This window comes from Athene noctua, chromosome 26 (genome assembly GCF_965140245.1).
Source record: "Athene noctua chromosome 26, bAthNoc1.hap1.1, whole genome shotgun sequence".
Taxonomy (NCBI): Eukaryota; Metazoa; Chordata; class Aves; order Strigiformes; family Strigidae; genus Athene; species Athene noctua.
The window spans coordinates 1,510,415-1,538,057 of record NC_134062.1 but is presented as its reverse complement, the minus strand read 5'-3'; the positions used below and the strand labels follow the sequence as shown (position 1 = coordinate 1,538,057).

The window sequence follows — 27,643 nt, the reverse complement described above, 5'->3', positions numbered from 1 at the left end:
TCCCTGTGTGCAGGAACAGCTTGTTCCCAAGAGCCAGCAAATAAACCCTGGGACGGGTTTGGGGCAAGCGGCGCTGGCACAGGGCAGGGTCTGCAAAAAGTACCCCTGGAAGCAACAGGGACAAAGCCTTCAGAGGGTGCATGAAAAAACAGATTCTTTCTTTTAATAGGGATACTCTGCAGCACAAACAGGAGGGAACAAACTGCAGCTCAGCCCCACGGGAGCCTTCCTGCCACAGCGGGGCTGGCACAGGGCAATAAATTAATCTTTCTCCGGAAGGGAGCTTGAGCCGGTCACATTCCTTCCCGCTGTTGGTGGCTGTCGCTCCGAGCTGCCCTCTGCCTCCTGGCTGGCCTCTGGGACACTAAGTCTCAGCCTGGCAGCAAGGGTCTGGGATGGACCGCTCACCTTCCGTGGCTTGAGATCCGTTTCCCAGCTGCTGCCAGAGCCGAGACAGCCGAGCACGTAGGGATGGGGATGGGGGCTTGGGGAGAGAGGAGGGACCTGGCCCAGCAGGTCTCACAGCTCCGACTGGAAGGAGAGAAGAAATTGCAAACTTTGAAAGGGCACCTGAAACTGGGAGAAGAGCGTCGTGTCCTTAAGGAGCTGACGTAGCTCCTGTGCAGAGCCGAAGGGGGCTGGCTGCCCGCAGCCCCACAGCCTCCCACCCTGCACCCCGCTGGGGCCGTTCCCCTCTGTGCAGAGCCACTGAGGGGGCCCTGACCCTTCCCCACCGCCCCCCAAAACCTGCGTGACGGAGCAGCGGCACATATTGCCGTGGCGGTGGGGCCCCGACTGACCCTCCGGACGGCGTAGATCCAGTTGAGGTAGGCACGGACGCTGGTGTAGACGCCGGGTGTGCTGGGCGTCCCGCAGCCCTGGCCCCAGCTGACGATGCCCACCACCTGCCAGTGCCCCCCCGAGTACAGCAGGGGCCCGCCGCTGTCCCCCTGCGAGGGACAAAGCATTTGAGCGGGCGCTGAGGAGCCCCCGGCCCGGTGGGTGCCGGTGCCCGCAGCTCCAGCTCGCAGCCGTTTCCCGCCAGGACAGCTGGTCCCTGGAAGGGGCTGTTTCACTGAGGGGTGCAGACCGACCCCCCCACCTGGCAGGTGTCCACCCCGCCCTGGGGCAGGCCGGCGCACAGCATCTTCTCGGTGACCTCCCCATGGTAGGCGTCCAGGTTGCAGCTCTCCTTGTCTACGAGTTTCACCTCCGCCTGCTGCAGGCTCTCCGACAGTTTCCCTGCGCGACGTGGAGCCGCTCAGAGGGGCCCCCCAGCAGCCACGAGCCCACGGGCCCATGTCCTCCGGCACGTGGGGTGGGGGGACTCTGCCCCCACCCCGGGGCAGCCCCCGTCGCAGCCGGGCACGGCGCTGGCCCCACGCTGGCCCACTCACCGTGCTCCTGCGTGTAGCCCCAGCCCAGCACCCACAGGGATGTGCCCGGCACCAGCTCCTCGTCGAAATAGGGCAGGCAGATGGGCTTGCTGCTGTCTGGAAGGGAGAGGTGAGGCGCTGGGGGGGCTGGGCAGGCGCAGGGGGGAGGATTCCCTGCCCGGAGTGGCCGGGGCCACGCGCCAGCTGGGCACTCAGCTCCCCGCTGCGCTCTCGGCAAGGCACCGCTCACGAGTGGCCCCTCTGCACCGCTGCTCGGTGCCCAGAGCATGGCCACCCGGGGCATTGCACTCCTAGCCCCCTCCTCGGTGCCATCGGCAGACGCTTGGGACTCTCACTCCAGGGAGGTGCGTGCCACATCTCACCTGAGACACGCAGGGGAGACCGCAGCTTCACCAGGGCAATGTCATTGTCCTTGGGGGACGCAGGCGTCACCTCAGCCAGGAAAACCTTCTCCACAGCGAGGGTGGCGGTGCCTGAGAGGAGGTCGGAGCCGGCCATGACACGCCAGCTCTGAATGATGGGGTTGTTCCTGTGCACAGACACGTCTGTCACTGCTCCCCTCTTTCCCCTCCGTGACTCCGCGGCGGGGAGAGGCAGCAGAGCCCTGCCTACGCGCTGCCCTGCTCAGCGTCAGTCAGCTGCACTGGCCCAAGGGGCACAAAGCCCCGCGCAGACCTGTTAATTATGGGGCAGTTAAGCAACACGTGGCGTAAAGCCAGAGGGTTTCGGCCTCGAGTAGCCAGCCCAGCCCTGGCACATCGGGGCCGGCTGAGCGGCGCGCGGAGCGGGGAGGTCGCCGACTCACTTGAAGCAGTGCGCTGCCGTCAGGACCCAGCCGGGGTCGATGATGCTGCCCCCGCAGATGTGCTCCTTCCTGTACTGCAAGCTGACCTGCCAGGGCCACGTGTCGATGGCGGCCGGGCTCCCGCCCAGCACACGCGGAGCCCTCGTGCTCTCCCCGCAGCCTTCTGTCGGTCGGCCGAGCGGCGACAAAGCGACACGTCAGCGGTGGGGAGAGAAAGCGCCCGCTCTGCCCCCTCCATCCTCGGGGGTGAGCAGGGGCAGGGGGGGGCAGCGTGGCCCAGGTGCCTCACCCCCCACAACGCTGCCTGATGCACCCCTTCGCGGGGTGCTTGGTGCACCCCTTTTTGTTTTGCACCTCATCCCCAGGATTGCTGACATCGGCTCATCCAGTCCTTGCCTCCTCCAGCCCACCAGGCAGATTAGTTTAATTGGGGCAATTCATCAGCAAAAGTAGCCCCCCCCCCGGCAGCTGGTTAAGCCTCTCTTAGGTGTTTGGTTTGTGGGAGGTTTATACTGGCTTAACAAGAAGGCTAGCAGTAATTCAATCCAACTTTGTTGATGCCAGCAGTGCAGGACCCGGGGAGGGCTTGGGCCAGAGCGGAGCTCCTGGGGCCGCAGGGTGGCACGGGGCCGTGCAAGGAATGAGGACCCGGAGCGACACGAGGCCCTGTGAGCCCACAGGGTGCAAACATCATCACCATACTTACTGGAGCAAAAGAGGGAAACAACCGATCCAGAGAGGCATTTCCTGCAAGAGGGAGGAAAGGGCTGGATTCAGCGGCGAGGCTCTGGCCCTGCGGCCCAGCCTGGCATCTCCCGTGCAGGGCGGGGGCCACGGCGGCCGCTCCTGCACAGCCCCGGCACTCACCTGCCAGGCTCAGGCATCTGGAAGCTGCCGTTGCTCAGCACGACCTCGCGGGGAGGCAGGGGCTGCCCTGCGCCCACCTCCACTGCCCGGAAAGTGGGGGTGCTGGAAGACACGGGGGGCACGGGTGGGCAAGGGCACCCTGGGGCGAGCAGTGCCAGGCACGCTGCTGGGAGAGGATCAGTACTGGTGCCTGAGCACCTCCGGGAGCCTGGAGACTTGATGGGTTTGGCTCAGACTAAGCCACAGATGGTATAAGCCAGTTCCAAAACTTCAGGGGCTGAAGCTTTACAAGTGGGTCCTAAATGTTGGCCCCTGGCCCCACCAAAGAGCTGGGGAGGTGGGGAGGAAGAGGGAGCTTAGGAAGGGACTGTGGACCCTGCGCCAGCGAGTCAGAGAAAGACCCCGCAGGAAAAGGGGGTTCCTTGGGACAGGGACACAGGGGTGCCGAAAGAGGGGAGTGCCGCAGCCCTGAAGGGCCAGGGGCAGGAGGAGGGTGCTGGCCCCCGAGCCCAGGACCAGGGCCAGGAGCGTATCAAAGGCAGGGAGATTATTCCCTGCCGTGCAGGGGGTGTGGGGCAGGTTGCTCCCAGGGGACCTCAGGGCTGTCCCTAGGGCCTGTGTTCAAAGGCTCTGTCCCTGCTATGCTGGAACTGGAAATACCATCTTGGGCCCAGCTTAGGCTCCCAGAGGGGCTCAAGCACCAGAACCCACCTTCTCCCTAGTATACACCTAACTTAAGTCAAAGTCTCCCTTAATCCTGGGCTGATAGCGAACATGCAGCACTAGCAAGCTACTGCCCCAGATTTTTGGCTTTAACCAGCTTTAGTTGAACGCGGCACCACAAATGGTGGCAAACACCGCTGGGTGACGTGGAGCTGCACCGCAGTTGCAAGGACCCAGCTCTGCCCCCAGCTGTGCAGCACCCACCCCCAGCACCCACCCCCAGCCGGCTGCTGCCCTCCTGGGGCTCTGGAAGGGCAGGTGGTGCCCTGCACCCCTCCCCGGGTGCTGCCTCGGCAGCGAGAACCCGGCTGAGCTCCGCACATGCCCCAGGAGGGGCTGCAGTGGTGGGGGGAGACCCCGCGGGGCGGGTGACTGCGGTAGGTGGGGTGAGGCGAGGGGTAGGAGCAGGGCAGGGTGCCCGCGGGCTGGGGACAAGCAGGGAACACTGGCACGGTGCCGTGCGGACGGGGGAAGCTGCCACGTCTCCTAGTGCAGCGAGCAGCCGGCTCCTCGCGGCGCACAAAGTGCCCTTGCGTGGCGGGGATGGACTGAACCCATTAGGGCTGAGCTCCGGGTGCTTCGGAAGTGAACAGAGCTCTGCCCCGACAGAGCTCTTATGGGAGAGCCTGGATAAAGCAGGCAAGAGGGCTGGGGAGAAAGCAGCCACGTACCTCCTGTAGCCCATCTGCTCGCAGGCTGCTTTCGCCAGCGCCAGGTTGAAGTGATCGTGGCAGATGCAGGACCAGGCTCCAGTGTTCCTGTTCAGCACCTGAAGGATGGATCTGTCTTTGGAAACGCGGGCTGGAGACAGACACAGAGTCGGCTTTAGCAGGCAGGGGCTTGCTGCAGCAGCCCAGCCCCTCCAGAGCTCTAGCAGGGTGTCCTGGACTCACCCCCGGCTGGTGGCCCTTCAGGGACCCACTGGGGACAGTTGGCCTCGTCCTCGCCCTGCAGACAGTCCACCTGCCCATCACACACCTGCTGCAGCGGCACCAGCTTCAGGGGCTGCTTGCAGAAGAAGTAGTGGTAGTCCAGGTAAACCTTGACTAGAGGGAAAGGAGGAGCTCAGCGCTGAGCTCGCGCTGCTGGCCAGGTCCTGGCTAGCCCTGGGTCCAGAGACGTGTCTGCCGAGCCGTGGCTGTGCCCAGCAGCGGCAGGAGGAGGGGGGAGAGCAGGAGCCGTACCCAGGAACCCGACCGTAACCAGGCAGGCGAGGCTGAGCACCGCTGCCAGGACGGGGATGCCGATCTGCTTGAAGGACTCCAGCGCCCTGGAGGCTTTGCGCCTTGTGCTGGGACCTGCAAGGCAGAGGAGCGTGGTCCTGTGTCACTGGGCCCAGCTGGCAGCACCCGCGGCCCCGGCTCCCATTGGCGTTACCTCTGCCATTCAGCCGCTCAGAGGCTAAATCCTGCAAACCAGAGGGGAAAAGCAGTTACCCAGCTGAAACCTCAGCCCCAAAGCAGTTGGCAGGTGGGGAGGATCTGTAGCAGCGTGGCTAGCTGGCAATTCCCACACCAGCCCAGAGGCTGCTCTCTCCCTCCTTGGCTTGCTCGAGCCCCACCCAGAGAATTAGGGGGGGAAACTGCCCCAACCTACAGCCGCGGGCACTTTAGAGCTGCTGGGGATGGAGGTGGCAGCGGGGGGGCGGCACGTCCTGATGCGATAGCGCTTGGCTCTGCTGTCGCCGGGGATCATCGCTCTGTTGTTCCCACGGACACCACCTGTGCGGTTCCAGTAACTGGTTATTAACGCTACAGAGCTGCCTTGAATGCACCAGGGGCTGAAGAATTCATCACCGTTAGGAAAGAGGCACTTGTTGACGTGCTGAGAACCCCTGAGTCGGAATACATGTGGCTCTGCAGGGCCGAGCCACCCAGGCATGGCACAACAGGGTTGTATTCTTCGGCTGGCCCAGCGTGGGGTCAGAAAACGGGTGGCTCAGCCCGAGTCCTCCCCAAGAGTGCTGGAGCTGCTGGAGAAACCAGCTGGGCCCGTGGGAACAAGTGCTGCCAGGGTGGGGAGGGCGGGCAGCACCGCTGCTAGGACACGCAGCAAACACAGCCCCGGTAGCCGTCAGCGTGGGACCAAGGGATGAATAAGGCTCCATCCCGCTTGATCGCCTCAGTGCCATTTTCCTGTATTATCTTCTCGTATGAGAGCTGCCCAACTGCGGCAGGAAAGGTCCCGCGAGCTGCACCGGCCACTGCTGAAGGAGCTGCCCCGGTCCTTGGTGGGCGGGTTGGTGCTGGGCGAAGACCAGGGCCCCTCTGTGGGGGTTTCAGGTGGGCACTCGGCGATTCTGTTGCCCTGTTTTGCAGCTGTGGTTGTGCCACGCTGCTGAGAGCTGCTTCCCGGCAGCTTGCGGTTTGAAAGAGTGCTCCTGCCCTGCCGAGGCTGTGGAAAGCAGCGCACTTGCTTTTCCCTTGAACGCCCTTCCAGCCCTGAGCCAGCTCTTCTCCTTTGCTGTCGCTTCTGGACTCCACGGTGACAGGTAAGACGAGCTTTTTGCAGGGCCCGTACCCAGCATGAACAGAGGTAAAAACACTGCAGTAAACCCCCAGATCCAGGAGCATGATTCAGGGGTTTAGAAGCCTTTGCTCCTTCGGGTGCTGAGCTGCAGGAGTTTTCCCCGGGCAGCAGAAGGCTGGTGACGATTGCACCCCTTGGCTCTGGGCAATCTGGGAGGTTGGGGCTTTGAAGAACAGGGGTGCGGGGAGACCAGGGACTGGCGAGGCTGTGAAGGGGCTGTGCTCCCACCCGGGGCTGGCAGGAGGGAGTGGTGGAGCCCTCCCTGGTTGCTGTGTTCGGGCATGTGTAGCCAAGCACAAAGACTCTACCAGCAGGATTTTACGGGCAAGTGCCAAGCGATTATCTGTGGGTTAACACACAAAGATAGCCTGGATTTAATGTGCTGCCAGCTCAGCGGTCGCTGCCCCTCGCCCAGCCAGGAAACCTTGCCTCCCCACCACGGCCCTGCTGCACGGCTTGGGCTGATGGTTTCGGCTGCTCCCCAGCCCGGGAACACCAAGTGACCTGTGCAGGGCAGGACCGGATCCTGCGCGGTGCTGGCGGGGCCGTGGGCATGTGGCTGTGCCCCAGCATGCAGCTCTCTGGCTCTTTTGAGGAAATGCCAGGGGCCTTTCTCCAAGTCTCTGGGCTCGTCTGGCACCGCTGCCGAGCGTGGGCAAGTCGTGGCGAGCACCTGGCCCCTGGATGGGTCCAGCACAGCCCCTCGGGTCTTTGCGGCTCCCGTGGTGCTACCAGGGGGTCCCAGCTGCGGATCGGCCCCTGGTGGCGCTGAGCCCAGCTCCTGGTGGCAGGGAGTGGGAGCTGTGGGAGCAGGGTGGGAAGGGGAGCGTGTCTCCCCGACTTCCCATCTCGGCTGCCCTTCCCGAGCTGTTCATCTGCCGCACCGGGTGCCTGCAGGAGCCCTCGGAGTTTTGTAACGCTGCTTGGCTTGCTCCCAGACGGCACCTCTGTCCTCCAGCGCAGGCAGCCGAGGGCACGTGGGGCCGGTCCTTCCTCATGCTGACCTCTTGTGTCACCGTGGGCCTGGGCCGGGCATGGCCCGATAATGGGATCCTAACGGTTCCCTGCAGGAACGGTCCCAGGGCCCCGGCCCCAGCAGCTCCTCCAGGCTCCAGGGCACGGCCGGGGCTCTGTGGCCGAGTGGCACCGCGGCTGCCCCCGCCTGCCCACGAGCTGCCTGTACTTGTGCCCATCGTGTCGCCTCCTCTGACAACCCTGTGCAGGTCTGGTGCGGATGCAGGTGGGAGGCATGATGCTGCGGTGCTGGCCGCCTTCCCACACAGAGGAGGTGCTGCCTGTTGTTGATTTTTTTGCTTTTTTTGCATTCTCTCCAGTCCATGAACCTCCTCTGTTTCAAACAGATTCACAGCTTGGACCTGCCCCAGGGGCTGCCTCTCCATGACCACCCACTTGCTCTCAAATCCACCCTACAGGCAAGAGGTGCACTGGTTAAATTCAAAGCAAGGCAAGAGCCGTGCCAGCTCCTGCGTGGAGTGGAAGCACATGATTTCCTGGAGAACTCGAGGCTACCGTAACTAATTGAGCTCCCTTGCCGTATTCTCTGGAAGCACGTTGATGCCGCTGTGGCCAGCCTGCACCCCAGCTCTGCAGATGCCGGCCCACGAGCCACAGGCTCCGATGAAGTTCTGCGCCCTGAGCGGGCTTGGGCAGCCGGGCTGCCGTCGGCCTCGTGCCGTCTGCGCCCGCGGTGTGGGGCTGAAAGGTTCTGTGGGGCACTGGGTCGCTGTGCCGGCCCCCCCCGAGCGAGGGAGGTGGGATGTTCCTGTGCAAAGCCCAGCTTCAGAGGGTGCAGGGGCCTGGGGGTGACTCCTTGGCCGCACGGGATTTAACCCATGGGGGTGTGTAGCCGCAGCTGCCTGCACCCCCGAGGGGATGATGTCCCAGTGAATCGCTGGAGGAGAGGTTTATGGTGTCCAGTAAGCCAGGCCGTACGTGGCTGTCCTCTGTCAGGGAAGTCTTTTCCTCCTAGGGAGGGACTGCATGCCAGCATGGGGTTTGGTGGCCACGGCTTTGCTTGCAGAAGGTGCTGCAGGAAGCCGAGCCGAGCGTGTCCCTGGTGCTGAGCAGAGGGACCAGCAGTCCCGCCGTGGGAGCTGCACTGGGCTCGGGCGCGGGGCTCTTGCCTAAGTTCTTCCTAAGAACCAGCCCCTTCTCGGGGTGGGGGTTAAGACGCTCCAGAAGGACACATTCCCCTTGGCGAGCAGACTCGCCAGACACACAGCATTGCTCGTCTGCTCCCCGGTCTGGGAGGGGGCCAAGCCACAGGGAAATGTGGGAGCAGGAGCCCGTGGGGATAGCCAAGTGCTGTATCCAGCAGCCACGGCGGGGTGTTGAGAGAGGGGTAAAGTCCTTCCCCGCTCGGATGCCGCTGGGCTAGGGCCGGGGAGCAGAAGCAATTTTGAGGCTGGGCTGCCTCCTCGGTGGTAAAACCGCTCCTGGCAGAGCCGGGCTGCGAGGGAGGGGGCAGAGCTAGGGGCAAAGCTCTTGCTAACTCACCATGTTCCTCCAGTTCTGACGTGGTCTTCTGCCCGCAGAAACCCGGCAAATCTCCTCCAGTCCGGGACCGGGAGGCTGGGGGTGCCCCGCTCCCAGGGAGCCAGGCCAGCGATGCTCCCACCCTGCTGCTCTGCCCGCCCTGTCCTCACACTGGGGCAGGACCGCCCAAGCACTCCTTAAAACCCACAGCAGGAGTTGTGAAACAGGAATTAGGATTCGTATTGTAATATAACACCGGTCTATCAGCAGCACCATCACCTGCAATAGTTTCCTGAGCATCTGCCACCGGAGGGTGACTCACCTGCGGAGCTGCTGTCACAAAATAGTTTATCAGCAGTGAACTGACTGACAGAGCAGGATTTTTCCTGCTCCTCTCCTGATGATAAGAGAAACCACAGCCGTCCCGCTCTTTGTCCACCTCTTCCGCGTTGCGCCGAGTTGTTTTTAAACAGAGGGTTTAGTAGGTGGAGGAGGAAAGGAGAAGAGTTTACGCATGAGGTTACGGGGCCACTCTACGCTCCCGTCGCTCAGGTCACTCGGTCTGTGTGTCCCAGCGCAGCCCCAGGTCGCGGCGGGCGGGTGCTCCTGGCAGCGCCCCAGTGAAATCAAAAGGAAGGCGAGCGGGTGCCCGTGGCGTTACCTCTGGGGTTGCCGTGTGGGCTGGGGGGCCACGGGCAGCCCCGGCAGTGGCTCAGCAGGCGCAGGCAGCTACGCTGGTGTCCTGGGCAGGCTGACGGCAGCCGTGGCTCGCTGGTGGGAGCGGGGACCCCACCTCTGCCCAGCAGCTGTGACACCCCGGCAAGCTGGGCAGGGCAGAGGTTTGAGCGTGGCTCCTCCACGCTCCCTTACCCACCCGCTGTGACAAACCTCCCTCTTTCTCCCTGGCTTTTGTCCCTGCTGTGGCACGGCCGCGCTGTGGCAGTGCTGGTGGCTGGTTCCTGCACCACTGGGGCGCTCCTGGGCTGTTTATGGAGATTTCCCGGGGCCCGCTACCCCTGCAGATGCACTGGGCTCGGCGCCGAGGCTGGGTCTGAAAGTGGGGGACGGTGCTGCGAGCTCCGGGCTGGCCGTGCCCTTCTCTCACAACCCCCCGTCCCTTTGCAGAGCAGCTGCCCTGGGCTGGCTGAGCTCAGGGATGTTGCACAAAGTGGGGCTGGCAGGGGCGGGTGGGGAGAGGAGCTCTTACAGCCCCTGAGCCCTGTTTCAGGAAGGTGCTGGGCCTGTAGGCAGGTGCTGAGCACATCTCTGATGGGCTACGCGTCCAGGAATAATTGCTCTGGGATGGAGAGCAGCAGCACTGCCGGGCAGGGTGGGCACCTGGGCTTAGGCGTGTGGGAGCCACTTGCCCTGGCTGGGCCAAGGCCGGTGCAGGGAGGGCGCCGGGGTCAGGGACGCTGCGGGCTGCCGTCGGCCTCGCTGGCATCTGGCTGGGAAGCCCGGCCATGTGCAGGCTCACGCTGGAAGTGGTGGGTGTGCAGGCTTTGCCAAGCAGCTAATTACCCTCTCCTCCTTTTGTAATCAAGCTTTCCCAACAGTCGGGGAGAGCTGCTGCTGCCAGGTGTGTGCACGGTGCCAGCAGGGAGGCTGCGGAGCATCCTGGGGAGCCGTGCCATCGCCGTGCCAGCTCGGCCCTGCCGCTCTGGGGAGAGCGGGCAGCGTCACCCGGTTGCCTGACCAGGGATCCTGGGATCTGCGCGGGGCTCTGCAGGTAAGGGACGCCCTCCCCGCGCTCGCCGGTGAGGATCCAGCCCCCATGGGAGGTGTGGGACCTCGGCAGGCCGCAGGCTCCTGCACACACAGTCCATGCGATGCCCAGAGACCATGGGATGGAGGGTGGGCAGCGGCAGCCGGCAGGTCCAGCCACAGGCTTTGTGCCAGAGGGTGCCCAGAGCTGCGGCGCGAGCTTTCTGCTTGCCAACGGGTTGAAGGGGCTGTGCCCAGCAGCGGGGAGCTGGCAGGGAGCTTGTGTCCTGGCATGCCTCGGTGGGTCCTGTCCAGGGCAGAGCCAGCAAGCGGCTGTGTGGGCACCAGACACAGCGAGAGATGCAGCACAGTGGAGCAGCCGTCCTGTCCAGCTGGGGCATGCCTGTCTCTTGTCAGGGAACAAACTGGGACTTAAAAGCAAAAGCAGCTCAAGAGATGGGTGCTGCCAGGCCAGCAAGGATCAGGTAAAGGCTCTGGAACAAGCTCAGTCCCACGTGTCCAGCACCATCTGCGCAGCTGCAGCCCTGTGCCACGCCACAGAGACCCCCCCGAGTGTGAGCAGCCTTCCCAGAGCCCCCCAGTGCCAGCCCCACGCACCCCACAGCCAGGCAGGAGCACGGCCGGGAGCGGCTCTTCCTCCTCTGAGGTTAAGCGAAGGCTTTGAGGAACCAGCTGAAGTTTGCAGATGTTATGTCACAGCTCCACGTGCCTTCGGGGCTTTGCTTCCTGGAGTGCGGCTGCATTTCCAGCCCGTCACCCTTCCCTGGCCTCTTGCACGCCGAGTCGCCCTGGCATGACACAGGCAGCCCGGCTCTGTCTAGGCTCAGGCAGGGCTCGCCCGGGGCTCAGTGTGGCTGCCAGCCTCCCAGAGCCACATGGACACGCACCCTGTCCCTCTCCGCTGGCCGCCGAGGAGCCAACCTGGCCTCTCTGTCCGAGCTGAGTGCTGCCAGGGCCAGGGGGGCTGCAGCCCCCATCACCCCCTCTTTGTCCCGCCAGCGTCCCTGCGTGTCCCAGGTGTCACCCCGGGGTCTCAGTGCTGAAACACTCGCTCCTGGGGAGGCTGCGCGGGGTCTTGGCTCCTGCCCGGGCTGCCTGCGCTGGGGCACGGCAGGGCCGGAGGCTGCAGCTGGCAAATCCTGCACAGAGAGGGGGTTCCCGGGGAGGAGGGATTGTTTCCCCTGGCCGCTCGCTTTCCAAGCTGTTATTTCCTGCTCTGCTCCCTTCCACCTGCAGCCACGGGAGATGGTTTCTGCCGCTTTCCGCAAGCAGGCGGTGATTGCTGCCTAACCCCACTGCTCCGGGCTTTGAAAAGGTGATGGAATACGGCTGTGAGTGCCTCGCACCGGGAGGTGTCCGTGGCTGGGGGCAGCGGGTGGGGGACAACCTGTCACCCCGGGGTCCCGCCCTCCCTGTGGGTGCCCTCGCCCTGCACAGGGCCGTGTCCCCAGGCCCCCACCCGGGCTCTGTGTGGGACCCTGCCCCTCTCCCGGCTGCTGCTCTTTGCCAGGAGGTGTCAGTCAGAGGACAGAGCCACTCGGGCACCTCGCCAGGGCCAGACAGCCCTGTGCCCAGGGCATCCCTGCCCCTTGGGCTCCCCGTGTTCCCAGTTCAACCTGTGCCAGGGTGCGTGTCCCTGTGGGCAGCGGGCGGGCAGAGCTGCCCCACGGCAGCCGCCCTGTGCGGGTGGGGAGGCTGGGCTGGGGCACGGGCGATGCGCCGTCCCTCGCCCCAGGAGCCGTGTCTGCTGAGCTCCTCTGCTTTCTCCCTGGGGAACCAGTCGAACTGGCGGGCGCGGAGTGGTGAGGTGCTGTGTCACCGGAGAGGAGGGGACGGGCAGGACGTGCCAGGCTCCAGCGCGCACGGGCTCTGCTGCAGCCGCTCCCAGCCGGGGCTAACCAGGAGCACCTCCTGCGGCACCAGGAGATGGACCCCCGGGCCGGTGAGGAGGTGGCATTTCTCTCCCCTTACGGAGCAGAGGTGGGGATGTTTTGCAGCACAAGCAGTGGCTTGGTAACCGTCCCCTCCCCTCTGCATTCTGTGGAGCTGGGGCTCGGGGCTCGGCTGCCGCTGGGGCTCTGCCTGGAGCGGTGCCGCTCGCAGGCACCTCGCTGGGACGTGAGGCCGTCTGCTCCGGAGGGCGTCGGGGAAGGGGGTGCTTCCCACGTGCACCATGAGGCCGGGTCTGGCCACGAAGCCGTCATCCTCCCACCAGCGGCGGGCGTGGGGAGAGGGCAGTTTCGGCAGCCGGGTGATTCAGGGAGGCTGTTGCCTCACACTCCTCCTGTCCCGCAGCTCCCGCTGCGTGAGTCACTCCTGGGGCAGACTCCCTGACCTCACCCACGCCGGCCCAGGACAGGGCCTGGGGTCCCCGGGCTGCCGGCTCGCCCCTGGCCCAGCAGAAGCAGGGTGCACTGGCTGCCCCGCACCCCGGCTCCCGACCCCCGCCGGGGGTGCCCCGCGGAGGGGAAGGGTGGGCTGCTCCTGCCCGGCTGCTGTGCGGCGCGACGCTCTGCGCCTGCCCGCCCGGCTGCGGGTCCCGTCAGGTAGGGCAAGTGCTGCGGGTTGCAGGACGACCTGGGACCTTGCTCACTATGTAAACACTGTGACCACAGGGGAAATGTTCTCACACCAGCGGCATCTGTCTAAATTTAGCTGCTCTTAGGTCACCCGCTCGGCTGCCGCCTCACTCCTGATGCTGCAAGGCGCAGCGCCCAGTCCCTGTGCTGGCGCCGGGGCATGGCCAAACCCTGCTGTCCCCAGCAGCTCCCAGAGATGTGCCCACCCCCCCTCTCCCACCTGTGTTTGGCTAACGGGCCACACTGGGACCTACTGGGCAGCTTACTGGTCAGGGATGCTGGGGTGCAGGTGGCCGTGCAAGAGGCTGTGCTGCCTGTGAGACGGGCTCACGCTGGAGCCCGCTGTGGCAGCAGAGGGGGCACGGGGTGATGTTTGCGCAGGGGTGTGGGAGGGCAGGAGCTGGCAGCAGCTGGGGAGGTGTGATCGCAGCCCCGTGCTGCCGGCGGCAGGAGATGGGCTCTGTGCAGCGTGCTGGCAGCCGGGCAGTGCTGCGCGTCGGCCGTGCCTGGGCACCTCGGTGTCCCCTGGACAGTGCCGGGGGCGCTGGCTGGCGCTGGGCCTCGCCAGAGCCCGCGGGGTGGATGGGAGGGATGGAGGGGGTGCCGAGCTCCCCCACGGCCCCTTCCTCATCCTCATCCTCATCCTCGTACCGGTGCCGCCAGCAGCTGCTTGCCCTGGCAAATGCATCCTCTAGAGGGAACTGCCTGTCCAGAAATGGGTCTGCGCAGCTGCCAGTGTCTCCTTGGCCCCAGCCCTGCCCTGCTACCTGCCTGCACTTTTGCTGCCAAAAGCATGGCTGAAAGCTGCCTGGGCTCTGGGTGAGCTCCCGGCGGGGCCAGGAGCGGGAATAGCAGGAGATCCTGCCCAGGGGACACGGGCTCCTCTTTACAGCCGGCACCTTCCTGTTTAGGCGGAGGGCAGCGGGTCACCCACAGTCCCCTCTGGGCCCCTTCCCAGGTCACCATCCCGCCCTCCAACTCGCCTGGGGACCGCAGAGGCAGTGGCTGTGCGACCAAGATCCCAAGTCTCCAGCACGGGGCTTTGGGGGCAGCACAAATCTGCGTCCCAAGCTCAGCAGCCTCGCGGAGCGCAGCCCCTCCACACCATAGGGACAGGGCAGGGCAGGGGGACCTATCCCAGCCCCACAGCCTGTCCCCCCTTGAGGGTCCTGTCCCCCCCTCGGGGGACGATCACAGCCCCCAGTGTTTGGCTGCAGAGCCCCTTCTCCCTCTGCTTTGCAGGGCAGCAGCCCATCAACGTGCTCGGCGTTATCTTGGGTGTGGGGCTGGCCTTGCTGATCCTGGTGCTTTTCAGCTACGCCTTCGTCCGCTGGTACCGGAGGGGCCAGTGCTGGCGCCGTGAGTACGGGCAGGGCGGGGGACAGGAGCAGCAGGGCATGGAGGCCTCGAAAAGAAAGGGCTGCAGGGCCCGGGCTGTGGGGAGCACACCTGACATTTGCTGGTCCCTAGGGGCTGGGGAAACCCACGCACTGGGTGGCTCTGGGGCAAGCTGGGGGCACGCAGAGGCCGGGGAGGGGGATGCGCAGGGGTGTCCTGGGGCGGCTGGCTGTCCCGCTGCCCCATCCCCGCGCCGCCCCTTCCCTGCGCCGCCCCACAGACTCGCGGCAAAGCGAAGGCGAATTCACGGCACCGCACGGCTCTGACATCTCTCCCTCCTGACTCCCCAGGGCCTGACTTTGTCTTCAACCTCTACCACACCCGGTGAGTGAGGCTGTGCAGGGACCTGGGGTGGGCTGGGTGCTGCCTTTGGACAGCGCGAGGTGCCGCAAAGCCTTGCCAGTCTGAAACCCCCTGAGATCGGCTGTTCACAGGCGCTGCCTCCCCGGGACAGGTGCTCTGGGGAGCTCCAGCTGCTCGGGGACAGCCTCCCAGGCTGGTAGGGGCTGGAGGGGGGCAGGCAGCTCGCTGACATCTCCGCCTTGCCTGCAGCGGGCTGGGGTCGGTGGCAGTGGAGCTGGTGCCGCCGTTCAGCATCAGCGGCTCGCTGGGCGCGGCGGGCAGCGGCTACGTGCCCTTCCACAACTAGGGGCAGTGAAGCGGGCGCCAGGCTGGTGTGCAGGTAGGATGTCACCCTCTGCTCCCCAGCTGGCAATGGGTGAGCGGGTCCCCACCATGCGTGTCCCCCAGCACAGCCCAGGGTGGCAGCGCCGGGCGGCTGCGGCAGCGGGTGCCTCTGCAGGGAGCCCGGGCGCTGGGCGAGAGCGCTGTGCCCAGACCCTCCCTGCCCCCTGGTCATCACAGCTTTCCCTGGGATAGTCCCAAGGGTTTTCCTGCAAAAGTCCTTTCCACGCCTGTGGGGCAGTAGGGGCTTTCCCTGGGCCCTGGTTTTGCTTTCTCCCCTGTGCAGGGTTTGCTTTGTGTCTCCCTTCCCGTGGCTGCTGTCCTTGGCCTGGGACTGCGCACGTGGCCGGGGGTGAAGGCAGCTGGGGGCTGGGGCTGCACCCCCCATGCTCCCTGCGCCGCTTCCCCGCGCTGCCTCATGCCCACAGAAAGAGCAACCAAAGCTGGCCATGGGGGAAGTCCTCTGTTCTTGATTCTTTAAAAAACAGCCCCAAAATACGCAGGATTTCTGCTGAAACCCTAACGGTGCAGTTTCTGTTTTTTAAAAGAGCTTCTCCATCTGCTTCCCGCAGCTGCATTTCTCTTGCTGGCCCTGCCTGGCCGTGGGCACTGCGGGCCGGTGTCCAGGGCTGGCTGCCGTCCCCACGCCGGTGCATGGGCGCAGCCTCCCCTTGCTTGAGATGGAGGAAGAGGGAGCTGCCTCATCCCAGGCCTCCTCAGCATGTGTCCTGGAGACAAAAACCACCTTCCCAAGGCTCAGACCCACCCCAGCCCTCAGGGCCAGCCGGCTGCGCGCCCAGGAGAACCTTGGGGCAGGCTGTTGGTGAACAGGGCAGCGGGAGCGTGGGGAACCAGCTCAAGAGGGTTGCAGCGAGCCATAGGACTGGATGGGTTTTGTGCAATGGGGGAAAATGCCATAAGGAAATGAGACTGCTGCAGACTTCCCTCCTCTGTCAGATATCTGGACCAATGTGGAAATTCATCCTCCACACTGGCAGTGCAAGCAACCATCTCAGAAAACCCCCGTGGGCTTTCTTGTGGTTTTCATGTGCTGGCCGCCCGCAACCTCGGCAGAGCAAGCAGCCGAGAAGGTGCCTGGAGCACAAGGGCAGCCCTGGCCAAGCTGCTGCAGCCTCGAGAGGGGCCCTGGCCCGGTGGGGGGGGGCTGGCGAGGCATGGGGGCTTTGGGGCTGTTTCTCTGCAAATTATTTCCTCAGAAGGAAGATGAAGCGAAACTTGGGAGACCACGTGTCTGTGTGTGGGGAAACTGGTGAGGATGGAGCAGAGAGCCCCAGCCTGCACCCCGGCTTGCAAGGGGGCGGGTGGCCGGCCACAAGCCCCCTCCCTTCTCTTTCCCCGCACCCTCCATGCTGCTCCTCGCAGGGTTTGTGCAACACTGGGGGCTCCGTGGCCCCGCTCTTGGAAATATATTGGGAATGTCTGCATAGGCTGGTGCTGGGGCAGGAAGGGTGTTCGCTCGGGCGCAGCCCCTCGCCGGGGTGGCCGAGACGCGGTGCTCCCCGCTGCGAAGAGATGCGGCGGAGGAGAGCCGCTTGCAGGAGGAGTCAGAGCCACATGTCCTCCGTGTGTTAGGCTGTGGCTTAATTCAGGAAAATGTGAGCATCTGGGATTTCCAGAGCTGGAGGGATTGTCCACGCTCTCGCCTATCGAAGCCAAAGCACGTGGTCCGTGGCTTTCTGACAAACTCCTCTGGGTTTCGTTGAAAGGAGAACCCTGGCTGCTCGCGGCGGGGAGGAGGGAAATGCCGCCTCTCTCAGCCCTGGGTCCTGCCCCTGGACGCTGCTGGCCGCAGCCTTTTGCAGCTTGTAGGAACCGGCAGCACCCGGCACTGCGTGGGACCCGGCCAGAGAGGTGACGTCAGGAGCATTTGAAAGGAAAGGAAAAAAAAGTCACGTTTAATATTGATGACTCCGTTTTCAGAGGAAGTTGCAAAAAAGAAAAAAAAAGAAACCACCCAACCCCCAAAATACCCAGAAGCAGAAGGGATGGTGGAAATGAAATGGAAGGGCAGGAGGATGCCCACGGCTGGCATCAGCAGTGGGAGGGCCAGCATGGCCACGGGCCAGCCCTCCGCGTGACACACGGAGCGTATCGAGTGGAGCAGCGCAACGTCAGACGTAACAGGAGGAAACTGCAACGCGTCAACAGCCCTTCTCCTGACGTGAGTCATGTTTTCACCTGAACAAAAGTACTCCCCAAGCTGGGTTTCCACTAACAGTTTCAATGGGACTATCCCACCGTGAAGGTTCTTGGAAACCAATGACTTCTGGAAAAACTCTTCAGTGGCCCGGCAGTAGTCAAATGTAGCCCACGGTAAGTTGTTCCCATTTCAGGCTTGTTTCCATTCTGACAGAAACTATTCCCCCACCCCCCGTTTTCAACTTGTTTTGCTCCTCCCTGGAGCTGCTGCTGTCCTTCCCTGGTGTGTGTCCCCGAGCTGCTGCCCCTCGGGACGCGCTGCACGCCCAGGGCACCCCTGTGAAATCGCCACAAGCTGCCCGGGTCCTTTTCCCCGCTGCTCCTCTGCTGTGTGCTCCCACAACAGAGCGCTGGCCTGCCACCACTACCCTGGGTCTCAGATGAGTGGGACGCTCTCGGTGGCCTGGCTTGGTTTTGCTTTTTTCCCAGTTGTGATGTGGAAATGCCCTTCCCCAAGTGAGGCGAAGGCATGTTGCCCCTTCCTGCAAGGGAAAGTCTGTATCTGGAAACAGAAAGCGTAGCTTGACCTTAGAAGAGGATGTCAGATGAGCAGACCAAATAAATAACACCACATCCTTTCTGTATTTACAAATTAAATAGAATAAATAATGTCTGTACACAATAGTGGCAGAACATGGACCATAGCGTGGGCAAGGCTGCCATGACTCACGCTAGGCTCATACAGCAGCTGCTGCACATGTCCTGCACCCCGTCAGAGGTAGCCAGCACCCCGGGCCTCTGTCCTAGGGGCTGAACGCTGCAAGGTCTCTGTAGGGTCAGGAAAGTCCCTCGCTGCCTCCAAGGGAGGCCAGCCAGCGTGGGAGCTCCACGCTCCCAGCAGCAGGATGGCTGATGTCAGGCTGTTCTTTGCTTTTGCTGTCTGTGTTGCGAAAAGTTTGGATGTCATCAGCAGCATGGACGTCAGCTGGAGGAGCCCAGCGCTCGCCTGGGACAGGGGGAAGTGGGGAGGGGAAGGGCAGGGCTAGTGCCAGCCCTGACCCCGAGGGTGACCCTGAGCCCAGGGGCTGCGTGCCCCGTGCTGAGCTGCTGGGGAGGGCAGGTGAGGCGGGATCGCCCTCTGGAAACATCCTGGGGTGTATCCTTGGGCTCAGTGGTCAGAGGCGGGGTGGGGGTGAGCCCCTCCAGCGCAGCCCCTCGCTGGCTCTTGTCAGCTTTGCACCGGATCCTGGCTGGAGGGACGGTGCATGGCGTGCCAGGGGCTGGCCGCAGCGGTACCAGGGCCACAGCAGCCCCAGAAGTAGCTGAGCTGGTGCTTCTCGGGCGAGTCTTGGCTGGGGCACCGCCCAGCTCGATGTGCTAACATTCAGGGGTCGGCGGTAGCTTATCGGAGTAGCTGCTCTCCACGGGCAGTGGCTAGTAGAGGTAGTTGGGTCAGCGTGCGGGGCTGGCGGGCGCCCGCTCCCTGGCACGGGGACGGCTCACAGGCGGCTGTCCTTGCTGTCCCCGTTGAGCAGGCTCAGGGCGTTGATTTGCAGCGTGTGCCACTTGTTGGTGCTGAGGCTGGAGATGAGGGGCAGCGTCTCCAGGATGTCAGTGTTGAAGATGCTCAGGTCAAAGGGAGCTTTCAGGAGCTTGGGGCTGGCTTTGGAGGCCAAGGGAGCACCTGGAGCCCCATAGCTCAGCAGACTGGGGGCTCGGGGCCCCACCAGGCTGGAGAGGTCCCATGCAGTGGGCTCCCGAGGGGCTCCCCATGGAGGAAGGTCCTGTGCGTGGCTGTGGAGATGCTCAGGAGAAGACTGCTTCAAATACCCTTTGGCCACAGCCAGCTCGGAGCACTCGATATCCAGCACAATGTCAGCGCTGCCCGGGCCCTGTGGGGATCCTGCACAGCCCGGGAAGGGCACCCCCTTGGCAGGGTCCTGCCTGGGCTCCACCGTGCCCTTGGACTGCTGCAGGTACCCGCGGAACTCCACGGCTTGCTGGCTGTCCTGGCTGGCAGCAGGGGGGAGGCCGAGCTCCCCTCCACAGGGCTGCCCGGCCGCCATGGGGCTGTCGGTCCAGCTGCCGGAGGAGCCTGTGGGGCCAGGGCAGGCGTTCTCCAAGCCCACGCCGCTGTCGTCATCAGTGGGGAGCTGCCGCTTGTAGCCCTGGGTCTGGGGGCTGGAGGAGCAGCTCAGGTCAGAGGAGGTGTGCAGGCAGATGCCGCTGTCAGTGCTGGTGCAGCTGCTGTCCCTGCTCCGCACAGCCCCCGGCCCCAGAAGGCACAGCTGGTCCTCGGGCCACGCTGGGACCCTCCAGCCCTTCTCTGGGGGCAGCTGGGCTGTGCCGGTGCTGCCATGCGAGCCACTGTCCCGCTGGGGCTCCTTCTGGCACAGGAACAGTTGCTGGATGGGGTCTGCGTCCGGGCTGCCCGAGGACGAGGACTCCTGCTCCATCCAGAGCGAGCTCTGCTTTATGAAAGACTTCTGGGAGGGAAAGAAAAGAGGGGAGTGAGCCATGCTCTGTCCCTGCTCATTGCCTGCCTCTCCCAACAGCTACCCAAGCCTGCACCCTCGCACGGGCCGCAAAGGGCACCGCGTGCCTGGCGGCCTTACCAGGACGGATGGCGGCCTCACGGGTTTCTTGATGTAGGTGCACACCAGCATTGCTCCCAGGAGGCCCAAGAGCAACAGGGTGACGAAGGAGGAGCTGACAATGCTCAGGACAAGCTCCGCGCTCCCTGCGAGAGAGGATGTTCCCAGGTGAGAGGGGAAAGGCAGAGTCCTCAGTGCACATGGCACAGAGGCCCTGCAGCAGGAGCAAGGAGCGGCTGCCCTGGTGCAAACACTGTGCCCCAGGATCCGCATCCCATGAGACCCCCCCTTCCCTGCCTCCCCCGCCACTTACTGTCTCTCCCGCTGATGGCGACGCACTGCTCGTCGGTGCGTGTGGCGTGGATGCGGCGGCTGGCCACGTCGGGCTCCACGCTGATGCAGTACTCCGTGTCCCAGAAGAGGTTGGTGATGTTGAACTCCGGGGTGGTCTTCAGCAATTCATACTGCAATGACCAGAGCATGGGCTTGTACCCCAGAGCCCCCAGCTCCTGCAGCAGTGCTGGGCCCCGTGCTTTCCTCTGTCATCCTCCCCTGTCCCCCGGGGAAGGTCCCCAAGGTGCTTAGCAATATCACTGACAGCAGCTAGACCCAAAATCCCAACAAGAGTTGGGGAACCTACTGCAATAAAACGTGCGGAGAAACCTCTGCAAAGTTGTGGCTGTGAGAAAGCTTACTATTAAGTTTTATATTAATATTAAGAACGTGTTTTTCAGCAGCACTGCATGGGACAGATGGGGACAGCACGGGATCGGCATCTCATCTCACCGTCCGGTTGCCCTGCGCCCTCCTGACGTACACCCAGTATCGCCTCGTGTACTTCTGGACGTCGTCATACTTGACGGTGAGGTTCCCCGCCCTGAGGAGCAGCTGCAGCTGCACGTGGATGGTGTTGCCCGTCACGGAGAGGCTCTGGCCCGACAGGCGCAGGCTGGCTGGGAACAGGTCAGGTGGAAGAGCACGTTAGGGTTTTCTGCCGTTCCCAGCTCTAAGAGCCCTCGCAGCAGTGGGCTGAGCTGTGGCCGGCCCTCGCAGCCGGTGCCGCCTGTCCTGTTTGTCCCAGCCCACCCCGTAGCCCGGCGGCCCACCGCGGAGGTACGGAGAGAGACAGCCCTGCCCTCACCTATCCCAACGTCCCTCCCAAGCAGTTTGGCACCCTGACCTCTGCCCTCCTCGAAGCCTCCTGCCCCCCCGGCCGCAGGCTGGCAGCAGACACCCCTCCTACCTTCTTGCGGGGAGAAGGAGTTGGTCCTTTGCCACAAGGACGTGTGGTTTCTGGCCACGGCCCTGACACGCGCGTAGTAGCGCAGGGCAGGATCCAGGGTGTAGTACGTGAGGTCGCAGGACAGCCCCGAGATATTCCTGCAGTTTGGGGTGGCCGTCCAGGAGAAATTTGTGCCGTAGCTGTTGGGAGAAGCAACTGGAGTGAGAGCAGTGCAGGCAGGTGCTAGGAACTCACTCGTCCTGGGCAGGGGCCGGACCCCCCTGCGCCCCCATCGCTGTACTCACACTCTGTGCTCCACCTCGTAGCGAACATCGCTGGGGGGGTTGTGTCCCGGCTCCCACCGCAGCAGGTGATGTGCTATCTCTGCCACAAAGCGCACGGCCGTGGGGCTCGCCAGCATCTCACCTGAGGGACCAAAGGCCAGTGTTGGGCGAGGCTGCACGGGGACCTGTCCCACCCCGCTGGTGCCCGCGGGAGCTGGGCAGAGCCCCTCGCTGTTGCCTCCCGGATGGTTCACCTGGAGCTCGACCCCCACGTTGGGCAGCGAGCACCCGCCCACCCACCCAAAAATCGGAAGGATTTTCCCCGGCCTGTCTCACTTCCAAGTTTCAGTGTTTGCTCGTCCTCCTCTTTCCCTTCCCCTCGGGTCTGGGGAGAGCCCAGCTCAGGCCAGGAAAGGAGCCGCCTGTATTTGCATCCCTGGCCGCCCCTGCCGTTTGCTCACAGCTCTGTTTAGATTCAGCTTTCCTGTTTTGCTCATCTGCTGGCTGGAAGAAATAGACTCTTTCACACCTCCTGCCTGAATTTCGGTATTGTCACCTGGCAGCAAAGCAGCGCTAGATAACATCTGCCACCCTTTCTGTGGTGGTTTCCCCAGCAGCCGCTGCCTGCTGGCAAACACCGAGCCGTGCCGCTGCCCGGGGACGCGGCTGGCAGCAGAGCCCCGCGCCACCGACCACGACATGTCACCCGCTGCGGGCCACGCTGGTGGACACGAGGCTGATGCCTGAGGACAGACACAGCCTTTAGGCTCCCAAACGACAAAGAATGGCAAGTGGCAAGCAGGGAGTCCTGGCCGTGTCCAGCAAAAGTGCCCAAGCTGCAGCCCCGCACCGCAGCGGTTCCGCTCGCCGCCTGCCCTGGGTGCCTTCCCCTGCCCCGGTCCCAAGCCCAGTGCCGGGATCTCGGGGGCAGAGCGGAGCAGAGCAGCCTGCCGGGAGCCGTGGGGCTCAGGCACAGCGAGGGGGGCAAGAGAGACTCACCGTGTGTCCACCGGGCGAGGAGCAGTGCCACGCAGAGTGCCAGGGCTGTGGCAGAGGGGGCCATGTCAGCTCAGCATCCTCCACAGGCGCGGGGCTGGGCGAGCAGGGTGCTGAGCTCTGCTCTGCGGGGCTGCAGAACACTTGTTTTTCCCCCGGAGGCTGGCTCAGTGACGTCTCAGAGGCGTTAGCGCAGTGGGAGGAAAGTAGTGGTGTAGCAGCTTCCACTTTTCATCGGTGTCCACCCACTCATCCACAGCTAATCTCTCAGCCTAGGCTGGGCATTTCCTGCAAACAGCCTTAAAGTTTTGGGGACTTTTCTGAACAAAATGGTACATGGCTGAGAAAGGGACAATAGGAGTAAATCATGCGTCTGCCTTTGCTGCCTCACTATTAGATGAGATGTTAAAAGCCCAGCACAGGACCCATCACAGGATTCTACTGAGCGTGGCACCCCCCAGCAGCGTCCCCGTGGGGCAGTGTCCTGTCCTGCCCCTGGCTAAAGCCATCCGGCTCACAGCCAGCCCTGGGGAGCCCTGGAGCCCCAGGAGGGGATTCTTGCTTTCCCTTCCTTTGGGCTCAGCCTGTACCCTCTGGCTTCACTCTGCAATTTGCCTTTCCCCGTTTCTGGGGCAGAGTGACAACCTTTGGGCTATTGCGTGTCCCGCAAACACCTACAGATGTGGGTGACGTGGCGGGCTCTGGCGCCGGGAGCGGCGGAGGGGGCTCTGAGCTGTCCCTGGGGCTCCGGCAGCTCTCAGCCAGACCCGGCCCCGCTACAGCCGCCACGCAGGGGGCTGCAGAGCTCTGGCCCCACGGCGATGTCCTGCCCGGCTGGGGATGCTGGCCCTGGCTGCCAGGACCTGAATTACCAGCGAGCTGGCTGCCAGTGGCCTGACTTGCCTTCTGGCAGGATGAATTACAACAGAGATTGCTTGAGGGCTTTCCTGAGGCCTGTGCAAATGCAAGGTCCCTCGTGATAGAGAGCAGTTTGTCTCAAGAAGAGGAATTTCCCACTGGGGAATTAGCGGAAAGGACAGAGCTAAAAAGGGCAAGAGAAACCGAGAGTGCTCTGGACACCTTAGAAAGCTTCAGAGCAGTCCCTGGATGATGGCAGTCCCTGGCCCCTTTGCCGCAGCAGAGTGGCTCCTCAAACAGCCATCTTAATGCCTGAAGTGGGAGATTTCTGCTTTTTTCCTTGACTTTTAACAGAGTCCCCCTGACTCATCCTTCCTGCAAGCCCACAGCCTTCCACCAACTCTCAGCCTTGCCAGAGCACCAGCAGCTTCATCAGCTGCAGGGTGGTCCAGCGGCGCCGCTGAGCCCGGCAGCGGGACCTTGGCACGGTGGCACACCGGGCTCTCGTGGCACCCGGGGACACGCAGGCTTCAGCTCTGCTCCGCCTGGGCACGGGGGGGTGGTGCCGGGTGCCTGGCGGCAGGGAGAGGCTCTTCCTCGCCGACGGCCGTGGCTCTGCCGAGGGCCAGCCATGGGGACGGGCAGGGGAGGAAGGCTCCAGCAGCAGACCCTCGCCCTGGCTTCACCCTGGCTTGGCTGTATTCTCTCCAGTTTGGGAGACCAGCTGATGTCCTGTCACTCTGCTATCAGCTTGTGAGTCAGATCTGGCAGCCACTGAATTTCGGAGTCCTGAGATGAAGCGCAGCCCATCCCACACAAAGCCACAGCTCGTGTTTCGTGTAAAAGAGAGAAAATCAAAAGCAATGGGACCAAAAATGGGGAAGGAGGGAGCCTTGTGGAAAAGACACCCCGGGGCTGGTCCTGTAGGTGAGGCGGTTCAGAGGCTTGGGAGAAATGTTTGGCGATTTAGGGGAAAGTGAAACAGGCGAGGGAGAAGTGCCGGTTCTGCTGAACACTCAGACCGCGAGCGGCACAGCCACCCTGCGGTGCTCGTGCTGGCACCCGAGCTGCTGCACGGGCACGGGCGCTGCCGGTGCCGCAGGAGGGGCTGGGGCCAGGACAGCACGTGGCGGTGTCCCCGCATGGACAGGTGCTGCCCGGGACCCCCGTCTTGTCAGCGCTTTCCCCTCATCCCCCGTGAAATGCCACTTGGCATCCCCTAGGCTGCAGAATTCATGTCTCCGGGCTACCTTTGCTGCCACCAGCTGTTGTGAGGGGCACCACAGCCCCCCCAGAACACAGCCCTGTCCTGCAGCCACCCACTGTGCTGGAGCCCCCCCACCCTGCAGCCCCGGCACAGGTGGGGAACCCGGCGATAACCACAGGCGAGCTTTGCGTCAGGCGGCGCTGACCACCCAAAGCACAGTGCGACAACCAAAGCCTCACAGCCCCAAGTTTTCAGTGTCAGCAGGAGAGGTGTTGAGTTCAACAGGTCAAAGCAGCCCTTGAGAACGCTGCCAAGTTTCCTTTTCATTTTCACAATAACTGACTAATCTTTGAATAGGAACAGCCATGTTCTTAATAACCTGTAAATCACCTCAGTCAGAACCGAACAGCAGGTCTTTGCTCAGAGCCTCTGCCCTGGCCCTGGCCCTGCACCCGGCTGCCCCCGGGACCCTCCTGCCAGCCAACAGCCCCGGGCACCTGCTCAGTGAAGGGGCTGCCCTTGTCCGTGGGGCACATCCTCGGCTCCGTCCTCCCGCCTCCCAGCTGCTGCCACCTCGCACGGTGCCCGCATGCTCAGCCGGGGCTTTGGCACGGGCAAGGCTGGAGTGGGACTGGGGTTCCCAGCGGCCCCCGAGCCCTGCGGGTCACGCGGCCAACACTGAAATATCCCCTCAGGGACCCCTGTGTCGGCTGGGCAGGGTGACAGCACCACAGAGGACCCTAGCCTGCGGGACACCTGGCAGAGCGGGTCTCTGCTTTTCCCTGCCCTCCACCACCGCAGACCTCGGGGAGCGCTGCCCAGGGCACGGGGGGTCGTGCAGCCCTGGAGGGGTTCGGGTGCCAGCGCTGCCCCGTGCGGCCTCAGGCTCGGGCTGGGCTCGGGGGGCTGGTTCTGCACAGGCACAGCCCTGCCATGGGACAGAGCACCTTGCCTGGAAGAGCAGTTATCCTCTTCCCTTCCCAATCCCTCATGCCTGGAGGCCGGAGCAGGGAGCAGAGGAGCTGACGGGCTCTCCCGGGCTGGCTCTGGCTGTGTGAGCTCTTAGCCCCTGGGCTTGCTGCCTGGGAGGAGCCGTTGCCAGCGAGAGTGCGAGGATCTCACCCGGGAGGGGTTGCACACACATGACATTTAACATCAGGTTGCTGGGGTCAAGCCCAGACACACGGTTCTCTGTAACTTGCTTTCTGTAGGTGTCTTTGAAGAAACACCAGCGAGCAATCATTCCTGGAGCTACTTTCTCAGAAACCCTTTTCAGAAGAGGATGTGGCAGCTCATGCAGGTGCTCAGCCAAGGCCAGCTCGGGGCTGTCCAGGGATGCTGCTCGCTGCCTGGCCAGCCCCTGCCTCCCTCCACCCCAGGGCAGCAGCACAGGGGAGCTGCAAAAAGCAAACAAAATGCCGTTAGTCCTACGTGTGAAAACTCAAGCAGAGCGTGGTGCAGAGTGAGGGCTGCCTCAGAAACCCCCTGTAAGTGGGGGATCCCCAGAGTGGGTGGCCTGGCTTGTGGCCACGGCTGGGGAAGCACTTGCCCTGAGGTGTACGTGCTGGACCTGCCCGGCAGCGAGGCCCTGGGTGGGCTCACTGGAGAGGGGCAGGCAAAGGGCTGAATGTGACCCTGCCAGAAGAAAACGGCACCAAGATAGGGATGGGCTCAGGTGTCAGTCTTCTCCAAGCTCCCCGATCCCCCTCTCCGGCTGCCCGGGTTTGGCCCCAGGCTGTGTGTGGGCAAAGGGCAGGAACTGACCCCCCTGGGAAGGGAGGGGACGGGGAGCCCTGGGGCAGGGCAGAGGGGGCAGTGGGATCCGTCCCGGGCTTTTCAGCCTTGAAATCAAGGGGCAGGTTTCCTTCAGGCTTGGATGGGCCTTGCTCCTCTTCTGCGCTTCCACGGAGCGGGTGTGGGTGCGGAGCTGGGTGAATAAAGGACTTACACTATGAATAACGCTGGGAGAAATGTCCCTGGAAAATAGTGTCGGGATGGGGCTCCCAAGGAGGCACCATGCTGCCAGACGGAGCCTCCCGGGGTCGGGCCGTCGCAGAGGCTGCCCTCCTGCCTGCTGGGCCAGCGCTGCCCTCGCCCTGCCCGCTGCCAGCCCCCGCGGGCGGGCAGGAGGGGGCTGTTTCTTGCGGTGATCCCAGCGGCTGCTCATCCGCACACCGGCCGTGGCTGGGAGCAGCCTGGGTTCCCCAACACACCGGCAGCCTCTCCGGGAAGCCATCCCACCTCTCTGCTGTGCCATGCAGAGCTGAGAGCGCGGTGCAGCCCCGGCTGGAGAGGAGGGGGGGGCACAGCCACAGGCTCCCCCCCAGCCTCGTTCAGCTGCGCTGCTGCTGCTCCTCCAGCAGCCAGGGGCTGGTCAAGTGGGAAATGTGGCACCAAGGGTCATGGGTCTGGGGTCTGGACATCAGAAAGCACACAGTGGAGCTGGGCTTTTTCCTTTGAATTTGGATATTTTTAGCTGTTTTTCCCAAATGTGAGCTCTGGGTTAAGCAAAGTATCCCCCAGCTCAGGCCCACAGAGGAAGCAGGAGACGGCTGCTTTCGCCTTGCACAATGTGAAAGCATCACTCCATTAGCAGAGGGCTGAAAAAGCCTCTAGAGGAACTAGAGGAAAACAGCATTTCATTTCTGTGAAACGGGGGCGTTCTGGACTTCTCGATCACCTGGGGCGCACGGGAGGGTTTTTGCTGGGGTTGGACATGGCTGCGCATCCCCTCCTCTGCCACGCTCAGCTGGCGCTCGCTGCGCTTGGCCGGGGCGGGAGCAGTGTGGGGGAGCGTGTGGTGGGCGCACAGGGGAGAAGGGGCCCCTTGGCAGGTTGGCAGCCGAGAGAACGGTGAGGAGCCCCGAGTGCTGGGGATGCTGCTGCCGCCCGGGCCGGTCCTCACCTCTCCCCAGTTCCCACACCTTGGGCCTCAGCCGAGTGTCCTCCTGCCGCTGCCCCGCGCTCCTCACGCCTGGTTGGGGCGGCCGGCAGCGGAGGCTGATATTTTGCACGCCGTGCCTGGAGCAGTTGGGAAACAGGCAGCAGTGGGGCCGGGCGGCAGGTCGGACTGGTTTCCCTCTGCACCTGGCGCTGGCACTGACGTACGAGCCCGCTCG

The 27,643-nt window shown here is 63.8% G+C and overlaps 2 protein-coding genes and 1 long non-coding RNA gene across 5 annotated transcripts; 1 reads left to right on the top strand and 2 right to left on the bottom strand.

Annotated features, from left to right (window-relative positions):
* Positions 1–484: 484 nt before the first annotated feature.
* Positions 485–9,093, bottom strand: TMPRSS4 (transmembrane serine protease 4). Its single transcript, XM_074927516.1, is given in 15 exon segments — positions 485–531; positions 801–950; positions 1,103–1,242; positions 1,398–1,493; positions 1,760–1,926; positions 2,203–2,362; positions 2,909–2,949; positions 3,070–3,171; positions 4,464–4,593; positions 4,686–4,838; positions 4,977–5,090; positions 5,170–5,200; positions 8,839–8,864; positions 8,867–8,949; positions 8,951–9,093. Coding segments are annotated over 15 exon segments (1,548 nt in total). The 3' UTR covers positions 485–519.
* A 7,966-nt stretch (positions 9,094–17,059) lies between these two features.
* LOC141970624 (uncharacterized) lies at positions 17,060–26,376 on the top strand. Of its 3 annotated transcripts, none has more exons than XR_012635211.1 (4): positions 17,060–17,537; positions 19,919–20,125; positions 20,695–20,819; positions 25,736–26,376. It is a non-coding gene; the product is annotated as an uncharacterized LOC141970624 (long non-coding RNA). The 3 variants fall into 3 exon arrangements; XR_012635212.1 differs by having other exon boundaries at positions 20,692–20,819; XR_012635213.1 differs by having other exon boundaries at positions 17,454–17,537; positions 20,016–20,125.
* Positions 18,100–22,526, bottom strand: IL10RA (interleukin 10 receptor subunit alpha). The gene is made up of 7 exons (XM_074927311.1): positions 22,463–22,526; positions 21,485–21,605; positions 21,201–21,379; positions 20,744–20,910; positions 20,271–20,421; positions 19,979–20,103; positions 18,100–19,849 (listed from the first exon to the last, which is right to left on the bottom strand). The coding sequence occupies exons 1-7, from the start codon at positions 22,524–22,526 to the stop codon at positions 18,863–18,865; spliced, it is 1,794 nt and encodes a 597-aa protein (XP_074783412.1). The 3' UTR covers positions 18,100–18,862.
* Positions 26,377–27,643: the final 1,267 nt, after the last annotated feature.

Coding starts and splice junctions, on each gene's coding strand:
- IL10RA (XM_074927311.1), bottom strand. CDS start 22,526: ATGGCCCCCTCTGCCACAGCCCTGGCACTCTGCGTGGCACTGCTCCTC. Junction 20,422..20,743: donor GGGCGCAGGGCAACCGGACG/GTGAGATGAGAT, acceptor TGGTCATTGCAG/TATGAATTGCTGAAGACCAC. Junction 20,104..20,270: donor CGCCATCAGCGGGAGAGACA/GTAAGTGGCGGG, acceptor CCTCTCTCGCAG/GGAGCGCGGAGCTTGTCCTG.